At 42.2% G+C, this 26,758-nt stretch overlaps 1 protein-coding gene across 3 annotated transcripts in view; it reads right to left on the bottom strand.

Moving 5' to 3' along the window:
- Positions 1-2,175: 2,175 nt before the first annotated feature.
- Positions 2,176-26,758, bottom strand: part of LOC307018009 (3',5'-cyclic-AMP phosphodiesterase 4B-like) — a 78,886-nt gene continuing 54,303 nt past the window's right edge. For all 3 annotated transcript variants that reach the window (XM_079648032.1, XM_079648031.1, XM_079648033.1), the window contains 10 exons: positions 18,408-18,520; positions 9,592-9,685; positions 8,196-8,404; positions 8,016-8,114; positions 7,516-7,680; positions 6,717-6,816; positions 6,357-6,511; positions 6,134-6,256; positions 5,521-5,703; positions 2,176-5,052 (listed from right to left, as the gene is read on the bottom strand). In XM_079648032.1, coding sequence (XP_079504158.1) covers positions 4,696-5,052; positions 5,521-5,703; positions 6,134-6,256; positions 6,357-6,511; positions 6,717-6,816; positions 7,516-7,680; positions 8,016-8,114; positions 8,196-8,404; positions 9,592-9,685; positions 18,408-18,520 — 1,598 coding nt within the window. In that variant the 3' untranslated portion in view covers positions 2,176-4,695. The remainder of the gene's footprint in view (positions 5,053-5,520; positions 5,704-6,133; positions 6,257-6,356; positions 6,512-6,716; positions 6,817-7,515; positions 7,681-8,015; positions 8,115-8,195; positions 8,405-9,591; positions 9,686-18,407; positions 18,521-26,758) is intronic.

Here is a 26,758-nt window from a genome sequence, read left to right as displayed (position 1 = left end):
CGAGTTTGTTTTCCTGGAAGTGGTTCTCTTCCTCTCCTGCCTTGGCCTGGGGCCCCGGGCCCCCTCACAGCCTGGCTGCTATAGTGGAGAAAGGAGGTTGACTGGCAGCCGGAGCCTGAACCTGCGGGCTCTTCACAGTCAGTGCTGCGGGCCGGGGCGGGGGGGGGGGGGGGGAGGGGGGGCAGTCTGCCCTCACCCTGCTGACGTCAGTCTGCAACAGACCACAAGACTCGTGTCAGAGTTCTAAACAAACCAGCTGCCATTGCCATGGCAGTACGGACCACCACCATGGAAACCCTCGTTCACGTCTATGCCGTGTTTACCATAAACACTTGACTCGTTTTTCGCTGAATCTACAGGAAGAGGAGGTTCGGGTTTCTGGTGGTCACCCAAACATCCACATCTCCACAGTAAACTTAATCTAAAATGCCACCTGTGATTTATTAAATATATAGATGGTTGGGTGGTTACGGATAACATGTGGTTGGGGTGACGTAGACATATTGTCAAATGACTATAATCAGCCCAGTTACATTTGAAAAATGTGCAATTACATCATAGCTGCTTTGCAAGGACTACCATTGTCAAGGTTGATAACGTCTTTAAAATACGGCCATTTTGAAATGTTTTCACTTTTATTCATGTTTGCGAATGTAGTCAAACATTTCTGACAAACGGGGGGTTCTTTGATTAAAAAACTGCAGAAACGAAAAGTTACACAATAGAAACAGCATCAATGTTGTGTCCCCACGCACAGAAAACGTGTAGGTGTTTTTTGTAAGTAAAGGGTCCTTTGATCAACCTGATATGCTGAGTATGCAAAATACATGTATTTGTGAAATTGTTCTGGCTACGGCCATTTTTGACGTATTAAGTTTGATTTCTGATTTTTTTTTGCAATTCATTTTATGACTTTAATAATCACAAAAATGTTTGCCAATTTGTGCTTTTACAACATGGGTAACCTGATGAATTGCAATCTAAGTATTTTGAGCATTTATCAGGGTAAATCATTGTTAAAGAGAAATACTATCTAACTGCAAAGACTGGAAACTTTCAACAAGTTGCACTTCCAGATAATGAGCAGTGAAGATCAGATTGCATCAAGCCTTCCCTCCTCTGTTTCTTTGACCTATTTCAGAAACTAAAATCTTTCAAATCTCTGGCTTTGTGCCAATTGTACCCAGCCTGCCCTCCTGCTGCCTATCACGTACTCGAGATGCTTATCCTTTGGGGTCAAGGTGCTCCAGGCAATGGGAGAGTGAATGCCCTGAGGGCTCTGCACATAGCATCACTATCTCCACCTTCCTGTTTACACTGCTGATCGCTGTCCAGCAGTCAGTGATGTTCAATTACAGGGAAGATGTGTCAATACCTGGTTTTCCCCTCAGAGCTGCAAAACTGGTACTATGACGTCAACAAAAAAAACACATATGGCTGTAATAAGCCTGGCAATTAATTGAAATAGTGTACAAGTGATTATAGAGAATCATCTGACTGTTTGTCTGGGTAAACAAGTTTATAAACATTCAATATTTCATCACTCCTTGATGATGAAATGTTTGGTGACAGGGATGAAGAAACATTTATTTCTGTAAATTGTCAAAACCATTCATATCATTATACTGGGGTCACGATTTCTTTTGTTGCGACACTTTAAAAAGGCAGTGTAATGTCTTCTTGAATCTTACTTTACAGAGACAGCCATAAGGGAAAAAATGGTTCACTTTTTTTGATGCACTCAAAAAAGTGGGATCTGCTTTTGCATTTTCTCTTTATTTATATGTTTAGCATTTAGAATCTAACAAATCGCAATAATTGTTATGGAATTATAGCAAAGGAAATAACATTAGTCTATATCACTAAACAAAAGTGATTGTGTGGGACAGAAACTCCCTCAGGAGGCAACTTTGCAATTTGAGCCTTTGCAGACCATGTACAATTGTACATGGATTAAAAAAACCTATGTAGCACACTAAGAGAAGGGGAAAACTCCACGAGGGTAATAGGGCCTTTTTAAGAATGTATCGTATTTTAACAAAACAGTATCACCAGTCATATCGGAGTGTATTGTTATTTTCCTACACCCCTAACTCATAATATTAAAAATATTTATGTTGGAAATGACTTGTTCTTCTTTTGCTAATGTGATCCAAAAACAAACAGACCAGAAAATTATATAATTCATGCCCATTTTAATAATCTGATAGAAAACATTTGTTGAGCACAACATACAACGTTGTACAATATATTGTGAGGAAAAACACTGAAAAAATATATTTCAAAACAACGTCTTATATATATATCTCAGCAATTATTCCTATAGCTGTACAATGACCCGTCACCGTACGCAATACACTGCAGAGAATATCCAGCCTTCATAATCCTTAAAAAAACAAAACAGCCAGACTTCGTCGACTTGGTCACGCTGTACAAACTTCTCTGGCAGCAAATTCAAAAAACATTTCAAATCTTCAAAATTTAGCTGCATAACTTCATGTTGCGGTCTTATAGCAAAAATGCTAAATAGAATAAACAGAAACCACCAGACGAGTTCAGTCAAACTTTGATTTGACGTATGGTAGTGCATATAAATAATAACAAATACGCAGGTAATATTAACAATCAATATAATATACAAGGAGAAAGATAATAAATAGACTGTTACAAACAGCTCACACACACACACACACACACACACACACACACACACACACACACACACACACACACACACACACACACACACACACACACACACACACACACACACACACACACACACACACACACACACACACACACACACACACACACACACACACACACACACACACACACACACACACACACACACACACACACACACACACACACACACACACACACACACACACCTTTAAGGTAGTGTTGGACAGATCGGCAACCAGCTGCCGGAAATGTCGACATATTCAAAGTGCTGGATCAAAAAAAACTACAGGATACGTTTAGTCTATAACTAACAGGTGCCTTATTAAAAGTGTGCACAGTCTTAGAGTCATTCAAAGTTTAAGTCTGTTCAGATGTAAAGCCCACTACGAGATGAAACTGAGGAAGTTACATGTGGAAATAGATTTCCTGTTCGGCGATAGTTCAGCACGATTTGAGGAGATTTTTTTACTTTAACGTACGTTTTGTACAATATATTGACTTGACCTTGACCATTTTTACGTTATTGACCTTTCGTACGATATTTGGACAGGACCTAGACAATTTTTAAGTTATAAACTTTTGCACGATTTATAGACATGACCTGAATCATTTTAAAATCGACTGTTTTGTTTTCGATAGACACATTCAAGATTTTTTACCTTTCTTAGATATCTCGGGTGAAATTTCAGGAAATAATTAACTCTTCATCCAGCTACGCGACAAAGTCAGGGATTCATTTGACTTCTGGTCAGAAGTTGTATTTGTAACAAAGGGAATAGGATTAGGACATTGTAAAATGTATCTGATTTCTGACTTTCCTTTTTCTGTGAGCAGTGAAATCATCAAAGTGCTTTCTACAGGATCTTTGGAAGATATTCTTTACATATTTTTGGACTCATAGATACAAAATGTATTTCCACTTTCAAGGAATATGTTTTAAAACGTATTAAATTCCTTGTGAATTGACTTTTTTGAGGAAAGAAATAGCTGAATGTAGGGCTGTGCAATTCATCGTATTTTAATCTCGATTACGATTTTGACTTGCAATGATTACGAAAACAACGTAATCGAAATAAAACGATTATTATTTTAAATTATTTTATTGGTTTTTCAGTTGAATTATACTTAAAGTATTTTTCAATAAATGGATGTTTTCAAAGTAAATGGATAATCTCTTTTTAATAATTGTGACATCAATTATTGACTAAAATAATCGTGATTACGATTTTTGCCATAATCGAGCAGCCATAGCTGAATGAATCAAAAGATTTTGGTTTCACATGTTTAGTATAATGTAACATACTGATGCTTTCAATGCTCTCTTGGTCTTATGCCACAAAGTGCAAATTGTGCTGGGAAGTCGTGTGATTTTTAGAAATACATCCACTATACTATAGTGAGAACAAGCTTATACTATTGCCAGAACATTAGGAAGACTGTGAGACAAATGTGTCCCTCTTGTACAAAAAGTTGACACATTTTACAGCTACATGAATGTGTTCAATAAATTATAAAAACACTTAAAAAAAGAACACTGTTGTTTAAAAAAAGGCACACAACTTGTGTGTAAGAAAAAAAACTACTTGGATCCGAAGAACTTCTCTCCTGTAGTTTCTGGTTGGACGCTTTCACCAGGTCGCATCCGATCCCAACACGATCGGAAGAATCGAAATGAACATAAAAAACGTCCTGAAGTGCAAGTTTGTAATTTTGACTAGTTTCAGTAAACAGATACATATTGTCCACTTCATCTTCTTCGATTCAGCCCCGCCTCTTTGACAGTAAGTCCCTTCATTAAAGAGCAGGACTTCTTCAAGCTCCCTTTCCAGGGGGCTCAAAAACAAACTGCCACAGGGTTTCCCAGCCTTGTTTGCAGGGGTGCCCCACATTCAGTCAGGCCCTCTGTGCCAGGCAGCTCCAAAGAGCCAGATTGCAGGATTGCTCTACTGCAATTAAATTATTTCAGCCAAAACTTGCTGCTCTCCGCAAACACCATCAGTTGGGCTATGTTTCCGCTGGGGAGACGTCACACGTTTCAACCCTGCCCTGATCGGAGGAAGGGTCTCGGAGTGTGACCCCGTCGACCATCTCCATCATGGCACTCTCTCCGCTCTGTCCATCCTGATCGTCCAGCGTCAGCTCAAACTGAAATTTGCTGGCCCCAGGCCCCTCCTCCAGCTCCCCATGGGGGCCACCCTCCCCTTCGCTGGTGTAGAAGGGGGGGGAGGGGCTCTGGGGGATCATGCTTTGGTACCAGTTCCTGTTGTCCTCCAGAGTGTCCAGGATGTCCTGAGCGTCGGGGTGGACCAGGTCGGCCCACGTCTCCCACAGAGGGTGGACAATGTAATCGATGAAACCCACCTAGAAAACATAACAAGGGATAATGTCAGTACGAGGGTTCACATGCTCCTTGGAGGGTCTCCGGGGTTTGTCCAACTTAGGCGTGTTCATGAGCTATAAGTCGCAATATGGAAATAACATTGACGTGACAAACAACATGTGTTATCATTTTCAGTTGTCCAACATGCTTTCCAATCAGGAACCTTTATTTGTTTTACCAAAGATTCCGAGACCACGCGGAACTGCGCAAATTTAAGCAACAGTGAAAGATGATTTGTGATATGCGGCCCGTAATTAAGATCCCTTCCGAAATGTAAAGGATTCTTTCTTGGCTACACTTTTCCTCCAAGTTTCATAAAAATGAAGCCAGTCTTTTTTCCCGTAATTTTACTGACGGACGGTCAAACCAAATCAAAAACACGATATCTTGTGTTGAGGAATCAACTACGATTTTTTCCAATTTTTCTAGCTAGGTGTGTGTGTTCTTACCTGTGTTCTCTCTACTGAAGCGGTGTGTTTGTCGCACATGGGACTGATCTCCATCCCCCTCTCCCTCTCTCGGTCTCCCTGGTGGAAGAACTCGTCCATGATCCTGTCCGTCCACTGCCGGTACAGGTCCAGAGGCTTGGTGGGGTTGCTCAGGTCGGCACAGTGCACCATGTTACGCAACACCTGAAAAGGGAAACAAATAATTAAATAAACCTCTTGCATTTCTTTCGTCTGTACCAAACTGTCTGTATCATGAGGCGATACCTGTCACTGTAATGGCTTTTTAGACTCTTTTTGACCTTTTATGAACATAACCTGGATTTTGAGTTACCAACTTTTCGTGATATTTGGACATGATGTCAATCATATTTATGTTATTCGTTTTCATACGATATTTGGAAATTATCTTAATCTTTTTCACGTTATTAGCTTTTTTCACGATCATTTGACATGAGCTGATCAACTTTTTCTACCGTATTTGGATTTGACCTCGATCATTTTTGGGTTATTGACTTATGTACGATATATGATCGTGACCTTGACCATGTTTAAGTTATTCACTTTTGCATATATTGACGTGACCTACATTTATTTGTACATGATTGACTCTTACCTGCATTCTGTCGGTGTAGTTGTCCAACAGCAGGACTCCAGAGCTGGTCACCTTCTTGGTCTCCACCATCGTCTTCAGATTAGCGAGCAGGCTCATGTGTTTGGACATGTCAGTTGCTAATACCTGAATGAAAGGAAGACAGACAATGATGTTAGAAATAGTTTTCGAGGCAAGCAATTAAGCTGTCATCACTCTGAAGGCTCTATTGGCCTCGTCTCCTCACCATGTCTATGACCATCCTCCGGAGCGACTGCTTTTGCTTCTTGGTCAGGTTTTGGAAGATATCGCAGTTTTCCTCCTGCAGCAGTTTGAAGCCCACGGCTAGGTGGTGGTTCTCCAGCACCGACTCATCGTTGTACATCAGAGCCAGCTCGGAGTCTAAAGAGAAAAAGAAGAATGGAGAAAGAGAAAAGGGTTAAATGGAGCTCTTGCTTTTTTAAACCCAGGTCAGGTGACTAAATAAGCCATGCCGTGTCCCGAAAGACCCACAATGTTGCCTTTCAAGATCCCGTTAAACCGTGCAAATAGTTTGCTTCTTTGGTAAAGGTAGACTAAATAAAATGACTTTTTTTAAAGGACATACTGGTGTTGATGAGGAACTGGTTGGACACTCCTGGGTGGTCCACGTCGTGAATGGCTGCAGCGAAAATGGCTGCCAAGATCTCCAGATCTGTGAAGACCGCCTGTTTGAAGAGAAGGAAGAAGAATAAAAGAGAGGTTGAGCTTCACAGTCATTTCGCTGCCCATACAAGGTAAGGTATAAAACAAGTGTTGGAGGCCGAGCCTTTCATGTGTCATCTTTGGCATGCAGTTATTGTTTTGGTGACGGTAATGCCAGTTACTCCATCTCAGCATAATAAACAGCCTGAGAAAAAAGGTGTGGCCAGACTTGATTGGTGTCCCACGTCAATTTAATAAGTAGCCGAAACCTAATTTGACTGGAAACAGACTACTTCCTCCACCTTAGCGTTTCCAAGTGATATTATTGTTGGGGCCGCTGTCCGATTGCTATTCCTCAGAACTACCAACGACACAGACTGTGGATATTTATATGAAAAAGCAGGTCGATCTACTGGTTTAATAACTTGATAGCAACATGGCTAGGTCGCTAAAAGCCCAATATTATGAAATGAAGTATAGGCACCAAAAACGAGGCCAATTTAAGGGTTACAAAAATGTATTTTTTATATATGCCAAAAATAGAGAATCAAATATAGGTATTAACAAACACTTTTTTTCTAAACAAACAACAATATACTTCACTACAATTAACCTCCATGCTAAACGTAGTCTTCCTGGTGCTTAAACTGCGGAGGCTGGTTGGTTTTTGTGTACCTCTGAGGGCCATAAATAGTGACTTTGCATAGAGAGAAATGACTTACATCCAGTGCCGGGGTGGACAGCAGGATGTGCGTGGACTGGGCTACGTCAGCGGCGTGCAGGCTGTTGTGGTAGGCCACGTCCGAGTGATAGTGGCCCTCCAAGGTCAGCATGAACGTCACAAAGGTGTCCGTCGGAATCTTGAACGTCCTCATCAGGTCTCGCTCCTGCATGTCAAAAGGAAGAAGGACGTTCCATTGAGGTTTCTTTCTTTGCGTTTTTTCATGTTTCACATTTTGATGCATTAGAGTCAATGTATTCAGACTTTTGATCTGACCGTAAATTCTTCTAAATATTCTGAATGGTACACTAGAAGCTGAAAACGTACGCTTCCTGCCAGGATGATGCACAGCTAGAAATCAATTCCAAGCGCTAATGTCCCTCTAGCAGATGTCCCTGTGTTGACACTGACAGCTGAACGTAACATACTGAAGACACTACAGTTGGCTATGAATCCTTCTATAGCTCCAAGAAGGCTTGCTGAGGAGGAGGAGGCACTGACCTGGAAGATGGTGTACATGACGCATGTGAGCGGCCGGTTGTGGGAGTGCTCAGTCACTTTGAAGATGTTCAGGCCCCATTTGTTGATGTCCTCCAGATCCTGTGAGAGAAGACGACTGTAAGTGTCTCAGTCGATCACACACCTTTTATACTTGTGCTGTTTGATCGGTCCATGGCTTACCTTGGACAGCAGTTCCTCCTGGTCCGTCTTGACCCCGAAGCGGTTCCCAGTGCCCCCGGAGATGCTGGGCGTGTTGCTGACCTTCCTCACCCCGCTGATCTGAGTCATCATCCCACCCTGCTGCTGCTGCTGCTGCTGCTGGCCCTGCCTCCTCTTCCTCTCCCTCGACTTGGGAGCCGGGCATGGAACCTCCAACTCATTCTGCTTGTCTGGAGAGAAAACAAGAACAAATATTTAACTTTGAATCACTCCAAAGAGTAAAATGGACTAGGCTAGGTGATGTTGAATAAGCACCAGAGTTGGAAGGAGTAACTTAAGTTAACACAGGGAGATAGTTGACTTTTCACACCTACGTGACAACACATTGAGGCTGCACTTGTTCAATTAGCAAGCCATCCTTCAGTTGCAGCTTACTCTGTTAACAAAAATTGAGAAAACAGTGACTAATGCTCATCTTTGTTTCTCAAAGTCTAAGATAATGTCTCTGAACGTCTTGTTTTGTCAGTCCAAACCCAAAAACATTCACTTTATTATGATGTAAAACAGAGAACATCGGAAAATATATCCAGGTTGAACAAAATAATGAGAAAAGTTCAAGAAGTGCTGATGAAATGTTTCTGCTCATGCTCCAGTGGCCCGTGCATTCTAAGGACCTGAGCCCTGTTGCAATAACAATCCGCAGAATAGTGGAAAGCTAAATGTTTATCTCTTGTTTTTGTAAGTGTGCGGGTTTGTTTGGTGTATGTGATCCAGCGTGTCTGCTTGCTAAGACTCTCACATGCTCTCTGCAGCTGACAGTGTGTGGAGGACTCTCATGTGTGCACAACGCACACCGCACTGCGAGGAAAATATGTCAGCTGCACTCTCTGCACAATGATCTCAGTGCACCTGACAGGTGTTCGCTGCAACACAGACAACAACAAAACCACCAGGCTTCAAAAGGATCTCTCTGCGCTGTTTTCGGAAATCTCTTCCCCTGCACTACTTCTCTTGTTAGGGGGGGGACACAGTACACACTCCTTTCAATCTGTGAACACACAGCCTTGATAAGCATCTAGCAGGCAGTGTTGGATGTGGAAGGAGGAAAACTAGAAGAACAAACTGGCTCGCCATGAGTCATGACACGCCGTCGGGCTTTTTAAGATAGAAGGAAACACTGCTGATTAATAATGCAGTGACTTTCCGTGCACACAAACATTCTCCCTCTCCCCTGCTCAGGGAAGTCTCCCCCCCTTATTTCTCTGCAGTCAGAGCGAAGGGGACTCTCAGACCAGATCAGACTGGTTTGCGAGCTTCTTAGCACATGCATAGGGTAACCTCTGCCACATATGTGTCACTGAGGCATCCTTTAGGTCTGACACTGTACTTCATACTGCTGTGTGAATAGTGTGCTCACCTAGGAAGGTGTTGGAGATGTACTCAGACACTTGGTTGCCCGAGCGACTCATCTCAGACAGGTGGCTTAGCTCCCGGTTCAGCATCCTCTTGAACTGGAGAAAAAACAAAAACACATGATGTTTAATGACCTGAACAAGAAAAGACATATTTTTATTTTCACTGAGGTTTCCGAGCATAGGAATGAAAGCATTTCCTGTTGTTTTCCACTGGGATATGTCCCATGAGAGCGTGGCCACTGCGCCATTTCAGGTCTGTGTTTATGTTTTGTTGGTACTGGTTTGAGTTAGCCTCTAAGACACTTGATTGCCGAGCAAAAACAAACAAAGTACAGTGCAAGATATACAAAAAACATAATGTCTATGCTTAGTTTTTCCATGGAAACAAAATGAGGCAGTGTTTTTCTGTGTAAGCCACGGCTGAGATTCAATCAAGACATAACAAACGTGAGAAATCTGACAGTATGTGCATGCACTCCCACACACACAGGGCATCTATGCCGTCTCTCCTCTGGGACACACCTTGATGTATCCCCAGGACACGGAGAACAGGTAGTTGGCCTCAGGCATGATGCTGCGCTGTGCTGAGCCCCTGGCGCTCCCCAGCAGAAGCCCTGTACGCTCCTCTCTGAGTGAACCCCCAAGGCTGAGCTACAACCCGAAGCCCAAAGCTCCCCCAAAATCCCCCGCCTTCCAAAACGGTTAAACTATGGTAAAAAAAACCCGGCTGAAGTCTCCAGAAATGGGGCTGTAAAGGAACCCTACATCCCTGGCCGAATGAGTCTCCTCATTGCGTCGCGCTCTGTTTTCCAGGATTGCATAAAAGCCTCTGGCGAGAGTGATGGAATCCCCACAGATGCAATTATTAATTCCTTTTCTTTTCAGTTCTCACTGCGTCTCCAAACCCCTGCACCCTCCAAATGTTATCCAGTGATATGCGAGGGGGAAATCCAGCGATATGCGAGGGGGAAATCCAGCCTTTCCTAGCCCAGATTAAGCAAGGATGGGAGGAAGGGCATGCTCTAAGACGGATGGAGAAAGGAAAGGAGGGACATAAAAAAGACAGAGAGGAGGAGGAGGGGGGGTGCGCTCTAGCTGTAGAGTCCCCTAACGGGCTGATGGAGTCTCTCTTTTTGCCTCCCACCTTTGCTAAACAGTGAGCCGTGCACAGCACGGCACAAAACAGTGTTTGGAGGATCCCCCCTCATCTTTCTCCTGTGCTCTCTGCAAACCCCCTCCCTCTGTGTCTTTTCACCCCCCCCTTTTGCCTCGGTTTCCCTCCCTTCTTGATCGACTCCCCCCCCACCCCCCCTGCTCAGTAATGCAGAACAGATCCAACGCATACTGCGCAATGCAAGGCTTCAAAGCACCGGCGCGTTTATCGCATGGCTGAGGGGACGTGGGGTATTAATTTACCAGATTGGCTTTCAGTCTGGGTTTTAATCTGTTGTACACACTTCCGTCCATAATCATTACAGGACGTGCCAAAGACCAGTTCTTGTTCTCAATTACACCTACAATTGATCCCACAAATAACAGCTCATTTCCTGTCTTGCTGCAGCTTTTTTCTGTATTAAAAAAAAGACACAAACGGAGATGCTGGGAGACAAACAGATGAGTTTTCAGTCTGCCGCCCACCGGTGTACCACCAATCGCACGTCAACCTGAACGCCATGGCAACAGAGTCACGTGGTCCCCTCTATTGTTCATAGGTGGTCCCCGATCTAGACTCATCGTATCACACACAGAAGAGATGCACTAGATTGACACAACTAGGCTAGACATTGTAATAGCACACCATCACAGAATGTGGCAGATTCTGAGGCAAAATTGCTTTTTTGTCAAGAAAAGTGAAACACTAATGCGAAACCACATCCTAATCTTTATAATGAATACCATGGGATAATGGTGCAATCAATTCCTGCAAATGTGACAGTAATTTGCTTTTTTTTATTACGTCTTCAAAGAACCCAGCCATGATTATGTGTTTTCCAGGTTTCTTTTTCTTCTCCTTACAATGGGGTCCTTTTTATTCTGGCCTCAACAGCTGTCTAAAAGCTGTCAAGCAGACAGCTAACATCTACTTGACTGTGAAACTTGAAAACCACTTTCAAAGACTTGGCTGAAAACTCAAAACCCAGACTGCCGGAGGCGGGCCATAAAAAAAAAAGAAATCAAAGAGAGCTCGTAAGAACAAAAATGTGAGCTTGGACTTAGAAGGCTTTATTCCATTCAAAGGGAACTTGTAATTGATTCTTTAAAGTGGCAGAACAGAGTGGATGTGTGTGACCTCTAGGAAATGAATCAGGCTCAGAGACGCGTTTTAGTCAGCCATGTCATAAAGTTCATCTTATACGCGCTGCATACACTCACGGCATGGTGACATGTGCATGAGTGTGTACAGGACAATGGATTTCTCAATGTATGGCGAAATAACTCATGCATCCTTTGACGTTAGCAAAAAGTGCTCACACTCAGAACAAACCCTGGTCTTGGGCAATCTAGAGAAGTTATGTAAACTCAGAAAGAAACCTTGTGGTTAGTTCTGAGAAGATGAGCGGATGCCTCAGAGAGATTGAATATTCAGAATTGGTCATTTTCTTGCAAACAAAGCAATATAAGTTATGCATTTAAGGGTCATCCAAAACACCAGAATCTCATTTGAATTATTAAAAAAAGGTTTAAAAAAGTTTTTTTAAAGCACAGAACTTTAGTATTGTCTTACGGGCCTGAATATCAAATTTAAAAGAGCGAAAACAAGACGGGGAATCTCAATCTATTGAGTAAAAAAACCCAATAAAACCATTTCCAATCATGTATTTGTAAGATATCACCTAACATCAAATAACTTGTTCTCTATCCATTTGGCAGATCAAACTCCCACAGCACAATGTAAGCAACTCCAAAAGTAAAACTCACCTTTTTCCAACTTGTAAGCATCCCAAAGTTCTGCTTCTGCTTTTCAGAACAACATAGTCCCATTGTCACTTTGCGTAAAACCACACACGACACGAAAGAAATCCAGTAAAGTTTCACAAGCATTAACTGTGTTCAGTCTGAGACTCTGCCTGCTTCCTCTCTCTTTTCTCTGTTAACTGAAGTGGAGTCAAGCAGGAAACATATAGCAGTAAAGCTGAGTTGTCTGACTGGCCTACAGAGGTCGGTGGCTCCTCCCTCAGACACAGGCCCGAGCATGTGTCCCCACCTACTTCCCTTTTACTTGATAGAGTAATTCACTGAGCTCATTTACTGGTAGACATCCTGCTTCCTATTGTGGCTTCAGGCAAAGAGCAACTAACATACCTGATCTCATCACTGAAAAGTCCCCGGATAACAAGTCAGCCATTCTGACGTACTGTGCCGGAAGATTATAAATGACATTCCTCTGCGAGAAGTCTTTAATAGTTTCAGTTCTTGCAGCACACGCTGACATTGACTGAAGCAGAATAGAGGGAGAAATGGGTTTGCCCAGCTTGATCTCGTATTGCAACACCTTAGCTGTGCAATCTGACAAAGCCCAGAGTGATCCAATGTTGCGTCTCTGCCCTGCGTCGCTGTTTACAGTGTCAACACACAGTGGATTGCAACGGCAAGTTTTCAGTTTAGCAACAATAAAAAAGAAACATTTCCTATAAATTGCTGATCAACTAATAAGAAACGGGTAACATTAAAGCAGGTTTAACATTGACCTTCCTCTGATAATAGCAGAGGACAGAGGTTCAACTTTTTAATTACAATTAGGCACCATAATCACTACTGCAGCCCGTCTGATCTCCTCACCGCCCCTTCAGTCAAAAGGAATCACAACTCTATAATTTAATGTCCACTGCTGCAGCTACAGACCCACCGCTACATCTGTTTCAATCATTTTGTCATTTTTTCCCTCGGAAGACGACGGTGCTTCAAAGCTGAAGTGACCACATGTGAGTTAAAGTTTCCTACTGGCTCGCGCTGGGCTCGGGGGCTCGCTCGCACGCGAACCCGCAAAGCGCTAAGCTCCCCTAACTGGATTCAGATGGCAGTGTTTGTGCAAGGCCATCGCCAGCATCGGCATTGGGAGTGTGGCGAGGGTAATGATAGTGAGGGGCGGGGGTGCAGCTGCACCGCTCTGAGGTCACAGCGACCGGGCTGGCGGTCAGCAGGGTGTGTGGTCCCCGTGGCCCCGGACACACCTGTGCCCTTGGACACTGAAAGCGGAGACACCCTGGGTTTTAATCATGGGCTCAATTACGTCCTTTCGGGTTCCCAAAAAGAAACAGGCTCTTCCAACATCACGTCATATAAATACTGGGAATGAGGATTATTATTACTCTTTATTTAACAAGGACCATACAACTACATTAATCTCAAAGAGAGAAGATGTGCTGTATATGCCAGATTATAGCTAAAAGATCATCTCCATCTGCAGTACACCAACACGTTTTTTTGGGCACACTACCAATTAAAACCAGATCAAAATACAGATGCATCAAATATAAATACTATTACATTTGTCAATATAACTTTACAATTCATTTAAACTAACATCTCAAATCCATGTTGGCAAGATTGGTTGCCCAATATACATGTGTTGTCATATGGGAAAAAGAGTATAAATCTGTGCACGTTTTATACTCAACTGGAAGCATAAAGCCTGCAGATGCTTGGTGCAAAAAATAAACTGTATCCGACGCCAGTTTTGCAATAAAAAACGATGACTGGACCAACAACTGATTTCCTTCCATCCCTGCGTAACTTCACAACAATCAGCTTTTAACATCATAAACTGTTGACCCCCGTTTTCTGTTGGTCAACAATGGTTAGTGGTGCTGCTGGGTCGTATGGGAGGACTCTGACTCAGGGCGAACAATGCCCCCGGTCGGCCGGATGGAGCGTGTGCGCCCCTGCAGGGCCACGTGCTCATTGTCTTGGCAGTGCTAGAGACGCGGTTGCCTGTAAAGACTCAACCTGGCTGCTGGGTCTATTGTCGTCTGGTTACCAGGGAGCAGAAGAGAGGGGGCGCAGGAAGAGAGGGAAAGGAAACTGGTGTCACGGTCACCCGTTACGGTCTGACAACACCCCTCCCCATCTTCATCCCAATCCTCCCTCAGACCACAGTGGAGAACACAGACGGAAATGGACGACACCACTGTGGGTGTTTATAATCTGACGCCGCCATGCAGTCTCCGCTGTCTGCGTGGGGGTTGAGTAATACTGTGCAGCAATTAGTTTGAGCTCCGCACAAATGAAATTCGCACGAAAAGACGTTCACCAAAGCAAAGGGAAGTAATGAGTTCTAAATAGCTGCATTGTGTCTCCTTGAAGCCAAGTGTTGAGATTATTTTTGATCCACTTAGACCAAAGCAGAATGTTGACTGATTTCAGATTTGTAAAAACATGTTGGATTTATCTAAACTCAGAGATGTTTCAATGACTTCGGAGGTGCCCTGAAGATATCTCAAGCATCCTCATGATGTTTTTGAGGTAATCTTTAAACCAAATTCTAAGTATTTGGTGGATTATGACGACATATGATGTTACCCTCAAGATAAACGTAATTAACTTAGGTGATCCCCTAGCTTTCCATGAAAACGTCTGATGGCCCAGATGGCACAGAACCATCAAAACTGTTTGGGAAAGAGCACTTTCAGAAAATACTTAGCAGGTAATTGGGTGAATTAGTTGAACTCTTGCTGAAGCCAGCAGGGAGAAGAGCAAAAACACATGTTCCATTAAGAATACCTGCATTCTTTGCTCTTCTTTCAATAAATAAATACTCTTCAGATCTGATGTTATTGCAGAATCTACACGTACCTCTTTACAAGTCGACATTGCTCTTAGCGAAACTTATTTCCTAATTTGGTATTGAGCAAATTGCAGCATGCTAACATGCAAAGATGGTGAATATTTTAAATACTTAACTGCCAAACATTAGCATTCTGACATTGTCATTGTGAGTAGGGCAGCAACAAACAATTAATTTGATAATCGATTCATCTATCGATTAATGAAACGATTAATCGACTATTTGGACTATTATGCCTTGCACAATTTCTCAAACGCTCTTACAGTATTTAGCCATCAACTTTTAGATTTAGCTTGAGGTTGTTTTAGGCATGTGGAAACTAACAATGAAGACAATAAAGATGAATACTTGATTCAAAAATACATATATTATTAAATTAACTTAACACATTTTGAACTAAATTAACACTGCTTTTTATTTAAATTAAATAAATAATATTTCACATCAAAAGAAACAATGTTTTAACAAATTGTATTAAATAATGTGATAACATCATTGTAAACAGAATAGCTGAAACTTTAACAAAATAAATAACTCTAATCATTAACCCATGTTTGTATAATTGAGTTAACTCCGTGTGTTGCTGCTAGCATACATAACACCTGACGTGGAAACGTTACTCGTGGATGGGGCTACAGAGCTGCTAGAAAGACAGTCGAACCCGGTGCATTCCTCCGTCTGAATGTGGAGCACTTTTGCTAAATGTTTAGACAAATTGCTCGTGTTACCGCCCTTACATGCTAAACTCTTATTGCACTTTTGGTAACGAGCATTGTCCACATCGAGACGGGTAAAGTTTAACCACACCTCGGAGCGCTTCTCTCCGCCATCCCTGTAGTGTAGCAGCTGAGTGTTTGTAAACTACCCCGCCCCCTCGTACACAGACGGGGAGAGAGATCTAGTCTGGATTGGAAAGATCGAAAATACACCATAGACGCATTTGTTTGTTTTTGCATATTAGAAACGAGTTGGTGACACTAAGACTGCGATATAAGGTTTTTGTAGCAATAATAGACCACATATATTTTTAAATGTCAGTACCGATAACGTTGGAGGTTAACGGCGCGTAAAACACACGTGATGACGTCACCAACGAATCGACAACTGAATTAGTTGGCAACTAATTTGGTCATCGATTTTAATCGATTAAGTCGATTAGTTGTTGCACCCCTAATTGTGAGCATGTGTGCAGACTTGTGTTAGCATTACGCTTAAAGCCCTGCTCCATCTAATTGAATCCCTTTCTTTTTAGAGGGAATGTTTCAAATAAAGTCTGTATGTAGTGCCTGCTATTCATTTATATGCTGTTACATGCAATATCTTACATGTTTGCATAATTGTTAGCATTGCAGAAATGTTTCGTTTGACACAAATCAGCCGATGTTGTAGCAGTACCTCCTTGTTTGAAGGCAGACGTACAGAGGATGTGACCTTGCCTGATCCAAAGTTACAGAAAGAATATGAATTTGAAAAGGAGAGTAAATGAAGTGAATAAGAAGTTAAGTTGAAAAACTGTGGAGTGTAGCTTTGAAACTAGTATGAACTTTGCTCTAACAAGACCTTAGTTTCTCTGTTAATCTTAAACTATAGTCTGGACAAAAGGACGTCTGTCAGTTAAATGTGCCCTTTATAATGACGTCACTTGAGTGGGCCAATGCTAAACTCAACATTACACAATATGACAGAGAAATGCATCAGTAATCAGATTAAATCAAGAAAACAGGCCATGTGTCTCAGCAGAACAGGCTTTACCACTGAATACACACTTATACACACCAACAGGAAGTTAGTGGTCCTGTATGCAAAACAAACACTTATCTACAGGACAGCCATATAATGATAATGCCAGCTCATACTCTACCACAGAACGGCTGCTACTTTGCAAGTGCGTCAATGTGGCTTCATTTTCTACATTTTGCATATAGTGTGCAAATTGTCAGCCACACTGCAACAAAGACCAGTTGTTCATCCGTGCATCATGCTTCCTGACAACTTATTACAAAATGCATACTGTTTTACATCTAGGATTGAACCTGTGAAATGGCTTAGCTTAAAAAATGTGCTTATGGTTTGGAAGAGATGACACAGTATAGTGGGGGGCTGTGTTCCTGGGAGGTCTCATGGTCATCATTATGGCAGAAGATTAAAGCAGGCAATGACACAGTTAAACATATATAAAGTGTTAAGGGGTAGTTAACAACATGTAATTAAACTAGTAGTTTAACTACATTTTGTATTGAATCAATTTACTTTTTGGGCATTTAATGCGTAGTCAATTACTGAAACTACAAGCAATTTGGGCCATAAAAAGAAAGGAAGGGTTTTATTATTTATTTATTTATTTATTAATGCTTCTATACTATGGACGAACCTGCCCCTTTCGGGTTTAAATATAGGTTAGGTATTTATTTGGGTTTATGCACTGGACATTTAATTAATTTGAGTGGCAATCTTTGTTTTTTATATTAAAATTGCTATTATTTTGTATCGTACAATGACAATTTACATTTCGTTTTAGTTTTTCTAAGGAGCTTGAGTAAACCAAATGAGATCCCCATGCTATCATTGTTATAGTTCAAGTTCTGTAATTGGCATCGTGCATGCTTTCAAAGCTTCCCTAACACTGCACATATTAAGAGTTGTAATGTAAGACGTGATCATAACATTCAAGAGCATATTAGCGTTTGTACAATAACTTTTTAACCTTGCAATTTTGAGAATAATAGTCTCCAGGGTGAGTTGATAGAATTTTCTGACCTTTTGGAATATTGGAGGGACGCTATTCACCTAAGATCCTTCCATGTGACACACTTTTCTGATGGGTTTCTAAAATGTTAGTAATTTTTTATAAATAAGAGAAATTCGTGTTGCATATCAACTTAAATGAAAACCAACAAGTGAAATCCCATAATGTCTTCTCCTCAGAGGACAGACTTTTGGGAAGTCCGATCATTGGACATTGGCAAAAACTTGCTAGCAGCTTCACAATGCACTGTTTGCAGATACTGTATATTATATAATTATTTTTCTCACCTTGTTGGAGGCCATGTCGCTGACGGAGCGGTACGTCTGGATGGTCTCCAGCTGGTCCAGACACCAGTCCAGCTCCTCCATGGTCTCCATAGCCAGCTTCTGGTAGGACTCATCTGCCAACAGACACATGGACACGTAATCAGGCCCGAGAGGATCCATGTCTATAGCGGAGCCCCCTGACACCATTCGGGGAGGTCCGAGGGTCCCGGCGTGGCTCTTTCTAACGGAGGACTGACCCGCGGCACATCCGTGAGACGCGGAGGACGAGGGGGGGGGTGTGTGCACACACAGCTCCTTCATCTTGTTACCCGCTGCCTCCTCAGAAAGTTCAGGGAACTGGGTCTCCCAGACAGACTAAGAGCTAGAGTTACTGTTTGCAGACTCTCCCCGTGTCCCCTCTAGCCCCTTGCTCTCGTGTGCTCTTCAAACCCCCCCCTACTCTGTCTGGCTCCCTCCCGCCCCTCTCTCTGTATCACCCTGCTGAACGAGTGGCGTGCAAACCAGCAGTCTGCTGCCTCCTGCTGTCCCCCCAAACCCCCCTTTAATTCAACACACATATAAATCATGTCTACATGCAGGTACACAAACCCTCTGAACTGCATTAAAAAAAGGCCCCTTTTTGAAATCTCGATTGCGTGGCATTCTTTTCTTGCATCTGGCTCTTCTAAATTAAGTTTTGTTGAAATAACAATTAACACGTTTTTGAAGCTTGGACTTTTTTCATAAGAAGCTTTAGTTGACCAAATGAGATCCCTATGCTTTCTATATTTTAAGTAGTTCCTGCTCTCTCCCCGCATTCAAACACATAAAAGTATTTGTACATGCAGATATAGTACACAAACCCTCTGTTTAAAAAGGGGCTTTTGAGTCAAGGCAACCCTCTGGCTGTTTTTTGTTATACTTTCATTTGAACAACTGCATATCAACATCGTATATACTAAAATGATTGGGGAAAGGGAAAGGGGAGGAACACCTACATTTACTTTCTGTAAATGCATTTTGTCACTGCTGCAAAAACAATCGCTCCAATTCCTTCTACTTTTCAAAGACTTCCTTTCTTAAACAGGAACTCTAGGGTTGTACTGAATTGCAGCAGCACACAGCACCATGCTGCAAAAACCTCTGAGGGAGAAAAAAATGATATCAAACAACAAATACTGTGTTTGCACAAGCAACACGAGAGGCAAACTTTGACTCCCTGAATTTGGGGGAGGGGGGCCATGTCGGGGTCGCACTGTGTGCCAAAGAAACCAAAGCACTTCCTCTTTGGCCCTGAACAGTACAAAACATGGAGCGGAATGACTGAATTACGGAGTGTCTGCTGAGAATAATGATATCTGTCATTCGATGAGGAAGCTCCATCGTTAGCAGCTCTGACTCATGTGGCCACAAGCTTAAGAAGGATGAAGAGGAGTTTATGAGAAATGCACTGAGTTGATATTACAAGAGTAAACTAATTAGGATGTGTCGTCCTCTGGTATACCAGGGAGAATGTTGATCCAACACATTTCTGCCCGGAGGGAGTGAACGCTGGGCGCATCTGGATCTCCCCACCTTCCTTTTTCTACGGAAAAGACTGATCTCGACTTCATAGGGCTTCACACATGGAAGACATTTACCCCATATGCTTAGCACAACAGGACAGCCAGCGTGCTGCTCCCCAATTTACGTCAATACGCTGGATCAAAGCACTTCAAAGCCCAGCGATGGCGTACAGACTCTGAACCAACCGGTGTTCACTAAAGATCTTAAATGAAATCTCAAACGATATACACAGTCAAGGGAACCTCCCACCATTGAAAGCTATTAGAAACAGTGACTCTTCTGAACCACAAAGGACAGTTAAGTTTTGACTTAAAAAAAAAAAAAATCGATATTACACAAAAGCGACTTCTATCGCTAGCCTCATTCCTCAGGTCAGACCAATTTTTCCTTTATTTGAGCTCCAGGTTGAAAAGAACCCTTGGCTACAATATTCCGCCAAGGTTTGCGGTTTAAACTATTCACAAGAACCACTGGCATCCAAGCCATGTAAAAGTAAGTGACACAGAGCAGAGCATCAAAGCAGCTCATGCACAAGGCGGTGAGCTGTTAGGACCGGGTATACACCAACGTGCGGCCGGCTTGAGCCATAGGAGCACGGGACGATGCCAAGAAGGTGGGACCACATCCTGCCTCCGTTCCCTTCAATGAGAGAATATAGACATTTTTTTAACAGGGAAGTCGGGACTCATCAAAGGCTTTACCGGGACACAGATCATTCCGAAGCTGGCGGCTGATTCGTACACACAGTCCAGAATCTGATGACAGTAAAAACCCTCAGATGTAGACTAAAGTTTATTGGTGTTGCTGGCTGGATGCCACTTGCCTACTCCACATTTTCATCAGATATGTTCCTTAAGGCAACAGCTGGATGCTTCTCACACATGACTCATTATTATCGAGGTTGGGTTGAAGTAAGTTAAACAAATTGTGTGCACATATGAGTAGATGGTACTGTTGAGTCCATCGTCACCTCTGGCTGATCACACAAACAGTGTGCTAACTGGGCTGAAAGACAATTCACAATGTCACCAGTCAAAAGTGGCGTGACGCACTTTCAGTCTGAAAATCTGCCCCCAGACAGAGCGAGCGAGGTACTTTTCCAGCCTGTTTTTACAGTGGAAGTCTTTTCTTTTTTTTTTACTTCGTTGAGTCCTAATGCTTTGGCCATATGCTGGAGGCAGCTGAGAGGACAACAGAGCTCAGTGTGCAGACAGACCCCGTCTGCCTTTTCCCTCCAACTCTCTCCCCTGTAGGGCCACAAACCGGCCTCTGTGAGAGCCATCAACTGCACCAACGAGCGGGGCCGAGCTCAAACATCCCCCACCTCCATTCCCGCCCGAGACACCTTCCGCTCACATCCACCTCACACTGCACCTCTCTGTGTTCTCTAACTCCCACTCCCCAAAAAAACCTGCTTCCTGGGCTGTCTGGTTGATGTCGGTGTGCAGAGCTGGACTTCCTCATCTATTATAACACCTACTGATAAGTGTTGAATAAGTAAAAGTAGTAAGGCCAGAATGACAAATAACACTCCGAATAAAAGTCCCGCTTTCAGACATTTCAATAAAAAGTGCAACAGTATTATCATAAACCACTCATATTTGATCCTATAAGACATTTGCGTGACAATGTCATAATTGCTGTATTCACCTTTGAGTCAAAGCCAGGATTTGATTTTTAACGTCAGCAACCTTGACATTTGCTCAGCATACTAAAGTAATTTAGGCCAGGTGAACATTTGTGCCAAATTTGAAGAAAATTTAATTAAAAGGCTTTTCTGAGATATCAGTCAATAAAATGTGTTTTTCCAAACTGAATTCCAACAGCCTGAGGGCTTGAGCCTCTTTAGCCCAAAAAAGTGTAGTTTGTTTGGTCCAATAGTTTGCAAGAATTGCCTTGGATAAAAGATAGAAATAATAAAGACTCACTCACAGTGACAACCTAAATAAAAAATCAATTGGCAGGGATGATTAAAATAAATTATTATGCTGATTTTCAGGTTCATATTTGTACTTGGTGTCTCTACTGTGACATGTCTCCACGCTTTAATGTTCAAAAAGCTCTTTATTTTCTCATACTGCCTGTGCTGCAGCACCTCTTTTCACCCTCTGTCTGAAACCAGAGCCCAGTCTGCTCTGATTGGTTAGCTGTCCGGCTCTGTTGTGATTGGTCAACCACTTAAAGATGTTCCCCCCCCCGCCCCTAGCCTATCACGTACAATGTGTTGGAGCACTAGCCAATAGAAGAGCAAGTGTTCCATAGTGATGTCATGATACAAATAACACTAAGGGCCTTTCTCATTTCTCTAATTCCCCTCCTCGACTCCTATCCTCAAGACTTAGTCCCGCCCACAGGAGATGCAAGCGGAGGACTGAGGAGGGGAACCGAGGAGAGAGGAGTGGAAGCAGCAGGCGGTTAGAGAAATGAGAACTCCTCTCCTCTGAGCGGTCATTTTAAAGAGACGTCCATTAATGATGACAGGAGGCACAGTAGCCCTCTGTCTGATGGACAGATGTGTTCATGACAACTTATATATGTACTTTTAATTAATTCACAGTGCGGTATAATGAGACAATAACAGGCTACAGATGCGGACATATACACAAATATATTTATATAAATATATACAATTTCAGATTCAAACAAGTATGAGAGCACTCTCATAATAACGTAACACAATCAGAGACTGGATATATTCCCCCCCCCTCTCTGGACACACACACACACACACACACACACACACACACACACACACACACACACACACACACACACACACACACACACACACACACACACACACACACACACACACACACACACACACACACACACACACACACACACACACACACACACACACACACACACACACACACACACACACACACACACACACACACACACACACACACACACACACACACACACACACACACACACACACACACACACACACACACACACACACACACACACACACACACACACACACACACACACACACAGTGGAGCGGCACCTCACCACTTCATAAGGAGTTTAACCGTGACAGTTTTCGAAATCCTGTTTGCGTCCCCCCACTTAACAAATAGGCCTATGTTTAGGCCTATGTTTATGGTAAGCCGTCATCGCCACCGAGGAGCACACAGCCTCTGTGAGCGAGAGACAGAGAGAGAGCTGGAGAGCACACATTTATCTATTTAATATAGCCTAGTTGTAAAAAATAAAGTAAGAAATCATTCCCAAAAATAAAAAAAGTTTAAAAGGAGTGATTATTAAAATATGCATAAATAAAAAGAAAGAATGCTAACTAGGTAACATTATTGACTAATATGGCTTAAGGCGAGTTTATTCATACTAATTTGACTTGTGAGGAAAGAGCGGGACCGGTGACAACAGAGGGCCCATGAAAAAGACCTGAGTCATCACAAGTTGTTAGAGTGTGAACAGCTCCGAGCGATCTGCAAGTACGCAAACAAACATTCCACATCTTGACCTTAGCACATTGTGAAGGAGAAAACACACTTTGATACAGATCTGAACACGTACTTGTTGTTTGTGTTAGATTTCACACTACACGTGAAGCTGAGACAGAAGGGGGGGGACAATGAATCACCTTTCTGTCATGGCTGATGTACGTCAGTAACAAGGGGGCAGAATAAGACAGGAGGGAACTGAAACAGAAAGAAGAAACAAAGAAAAAGGAAGCAGCTACCTTCATTTACTAAATAATGATCCAAGGAGCAAAAGAGTTATCTTGAGTTTGAGTCAACTCCGTACACCTGATGGGAAAACGCACTAGAAATGTAAATATCTTTAATTTGATCAGTGACTCTTTACAGGAAATCTTACTATTTGCTCTTTGATAAGAACAAACGTTGCTCTTTGGTTGTGCAATAAGCAAACTGCTTCAAAATTCAAATAAATAATGCTTCCTTATCGAAACTTTTATGTCATTTCTTTTTCTCTCGGAATGTATCTGCTCATTAAGGCCTCAACCAACGATTTATTTAATTATAGTCAATGTACGAAAACAATTTTTTAAACTGTATTCAATTAATTGTTTCGTCTTGAGAATTGTAAAATCTAAGTTTCTCAAAATCCCAAATTATTTTTTGAATGTCTTATTTTGTCAGTCCAAATCTCAAATATATTCAGTTTAATATGAAATTCCATATACAACATAGTAAATCTCCATATGCGGGTGGCTGAAAACAAGCTTTGCCATTTGGTTATGTAATATGAATCATGCATACTGTTTTAAAATTCATTAGAATGATGCTTCCTCGTAGTTTTCCCACATACTATTATGTAAATTATTCTTAAAGTCCAAAATGATTTCTTTATTGTCTTGTTTTTTCAGTGGAAATCTCTAATATATTCAGTTTTAATATGATATTAAATATAGAACATAACAGATATTACATGAGCTGTTTTTGCACTTTAGTGAGTACTGGATTATCAAAATAGTTGCAGATAATGTTTCTGAAGATTGACCAATAGTTGCAACTCTAGTGGGTATATTCTCTTGAGTTTTTAAACTATAGTCAGAACAATAAAACAAGTGTATGCAAGGTGTGTTTGTGACCACCTTCCCCTCACAGATAACAGTTAAAAAGAGAGCGGCACAGCAGAACAATATGTGGTGCAAGTTGAGCGGTAGATTTCCATTCTACTCTTGTAGAAAGGAATCAATTAAAGCACGCTTAATGAACCATGCCTTTAAAGGCTTTGATTTCTCCCCATCAAATCACAATCTAAAGGATTTCAAAGAGCTGTGGGAACCATGTTTACTGTAGGTCCATCCCCGAAACCACACAGACAGCCTTTTGTCTTCTCCTGCTGATTATGTCTCATCACAATTTACAACTGCAGCATTATCTGCTCACCTATCAAAACAAAAGGCTTCCACAGTCAACCAAACAACACAGCTCATCAGGGCCTGTTTGACAGCTCCTGCACAATGCACCATGGAGCTTTGTTGGCACGGGCCACCATGAGGGATGGGGCGCAGCGAGGTTTATGGCTGTGCTGACGTCAATGACATAATTCACATAGTTAACCAGGCTGCACGATTCCAGTGCTCTGGATCCTCTGCTCTGGCTGCAGGCCTGGAAAACCCGACATGGAGTCCTGATAGAGCAGGCTGCAGACTGGGAATGACAGGTCAGATCTTTCCTTAGGAAATCATTCAAACACACTATGAGGATTGCTTACATTGATCAGAAAGGTATACCACAAAATGGTTTAAACCAATTGCCAATTCATTGTGCTCTACATGTTATCAAAAATAGTTGCAGATCATTTTTCTGAAGATTGACCAATAGTTGCAACTCTAGTGGGTACAGTATATTCTCTTGAATTGACCCACTATTCCACGGCTTGGGAAGATTAAGGTCCTCCTCAAGTTACTGAACGACTAATGTAGAATTTCCATTGAGCGGAGCACTGCTTACATAATTGCTGCACAGGGGCGGCAGTAGATCAGTCTGTAGGGACTTGGCTTAGGAACTTGAGGGTCAGCTGAAGTCTCCGAATGGACCAGGTAAGGAAAGCGGAGTTTGAGAGGCTACGGTTCACTTCCTGGGCACTATCGAAGTGCCATTGAGCAAGGAAGCAGACGATCTGCTCCCCTGGCGCTGCTTCTAATTCTAGGATGGGTGAATGCAAAGACTACATTTGACTTTGTGTGTGCGGTTTACATGTGTTAGACGGTTAAAGAGAAATGTATTTGAAACCTCCATATCCATTCCATCGCTAATATTCTAGTATTATCCCCGTTTACATACAGCTTCTCTGTGTCAAAATGTCATTTTTAAATCTTTCCACTTCTTCATTGTTGGGTTCTTCTTTTGAATGCAACATCCTGCTTTCATTCCTTCAACTACCTTCTTAAAAGGTCGCCGTTGCAATATTTGCGCATATCCAAAACCTCGTCGGTATCCAAGTCTTTCGTAATGTCTCAAAGTAAATGTCTTTCTCCTTCAGAACAGAAATGTGGGATGTTCTTTCCAGCATGCATTTTTCCTCAGAGTTGCAAGCTAATCGGTTTGGGGACAACGCTCAGAAGTAGCCTCAAACAGGCAAGAATAGTGTGTCAAAATCTGTGCTAGAAAACATAATGGAAATGTATATTCTGAATGCTCTGTATACACATGCAAAGAATACTCATGAAACCCTAATACTATACGAAAATCCCACATACCAATACGAAAGTTCTACACAGGGTTGTCACATCGTGCTATAGTTGAGTGCTAGTGTGTATGTTAGCGAAGTCAGTGTTACCTAATAGCAGATAATAACACACACAACCCCACACGATTAAAAAGTGATGACTCCTCATTTGGCATTGAAGCGTAAATTACCGGTGATTGACACATCCTATTCTCCAGTCTGTATAACCTGTTTCAGATTAGTCTTTCATCACGTCGGTTTCTGGACTTGTTTACAAAGAGAGACGAATGATTAATGAGAAATTCTCATAGTTTGGGGCCCCACACCCGAGGCAGCATACGCACAAAGTCACGTGTCTAAATTCATTTTGCAGAAGTTTGAACTGCAGTGACCTTTTGGAAACAGGCTTTTTGAGCAGCGTGCATTCATGTAACAAAGTCTATGTGAAGATTTAAACCGTAGCTCTCAACAATGTGCAAACTAAAGGCACTCTTTCTTGCACAATGGTGCTCTAACTTGTTTCCCTTGTAAGGACCTGAACTTGTACTTGATGAGGGCATTGCAATGAAAACACATCGCAATACAATGCAAAATTATACAAAAATAAGTGTATTGCATATGCATAAAATGA

Source organism: Notothenia rossii (genome assembly GCF_949606895.1).
Source record: "Notothenia rossii genome assembly, chromosome: 9".
NCBI lineage: Eukaryota > Metazoa > Chordata > Actinopteri > Perciformes > Nototheniidae > Notothenia > Notothenia rossii.
The sequence above is the reverse complement of the archived record's forward strand: the minus strand, read 5'-3'. Positions and strand labels throughout refer to the sequence as shown.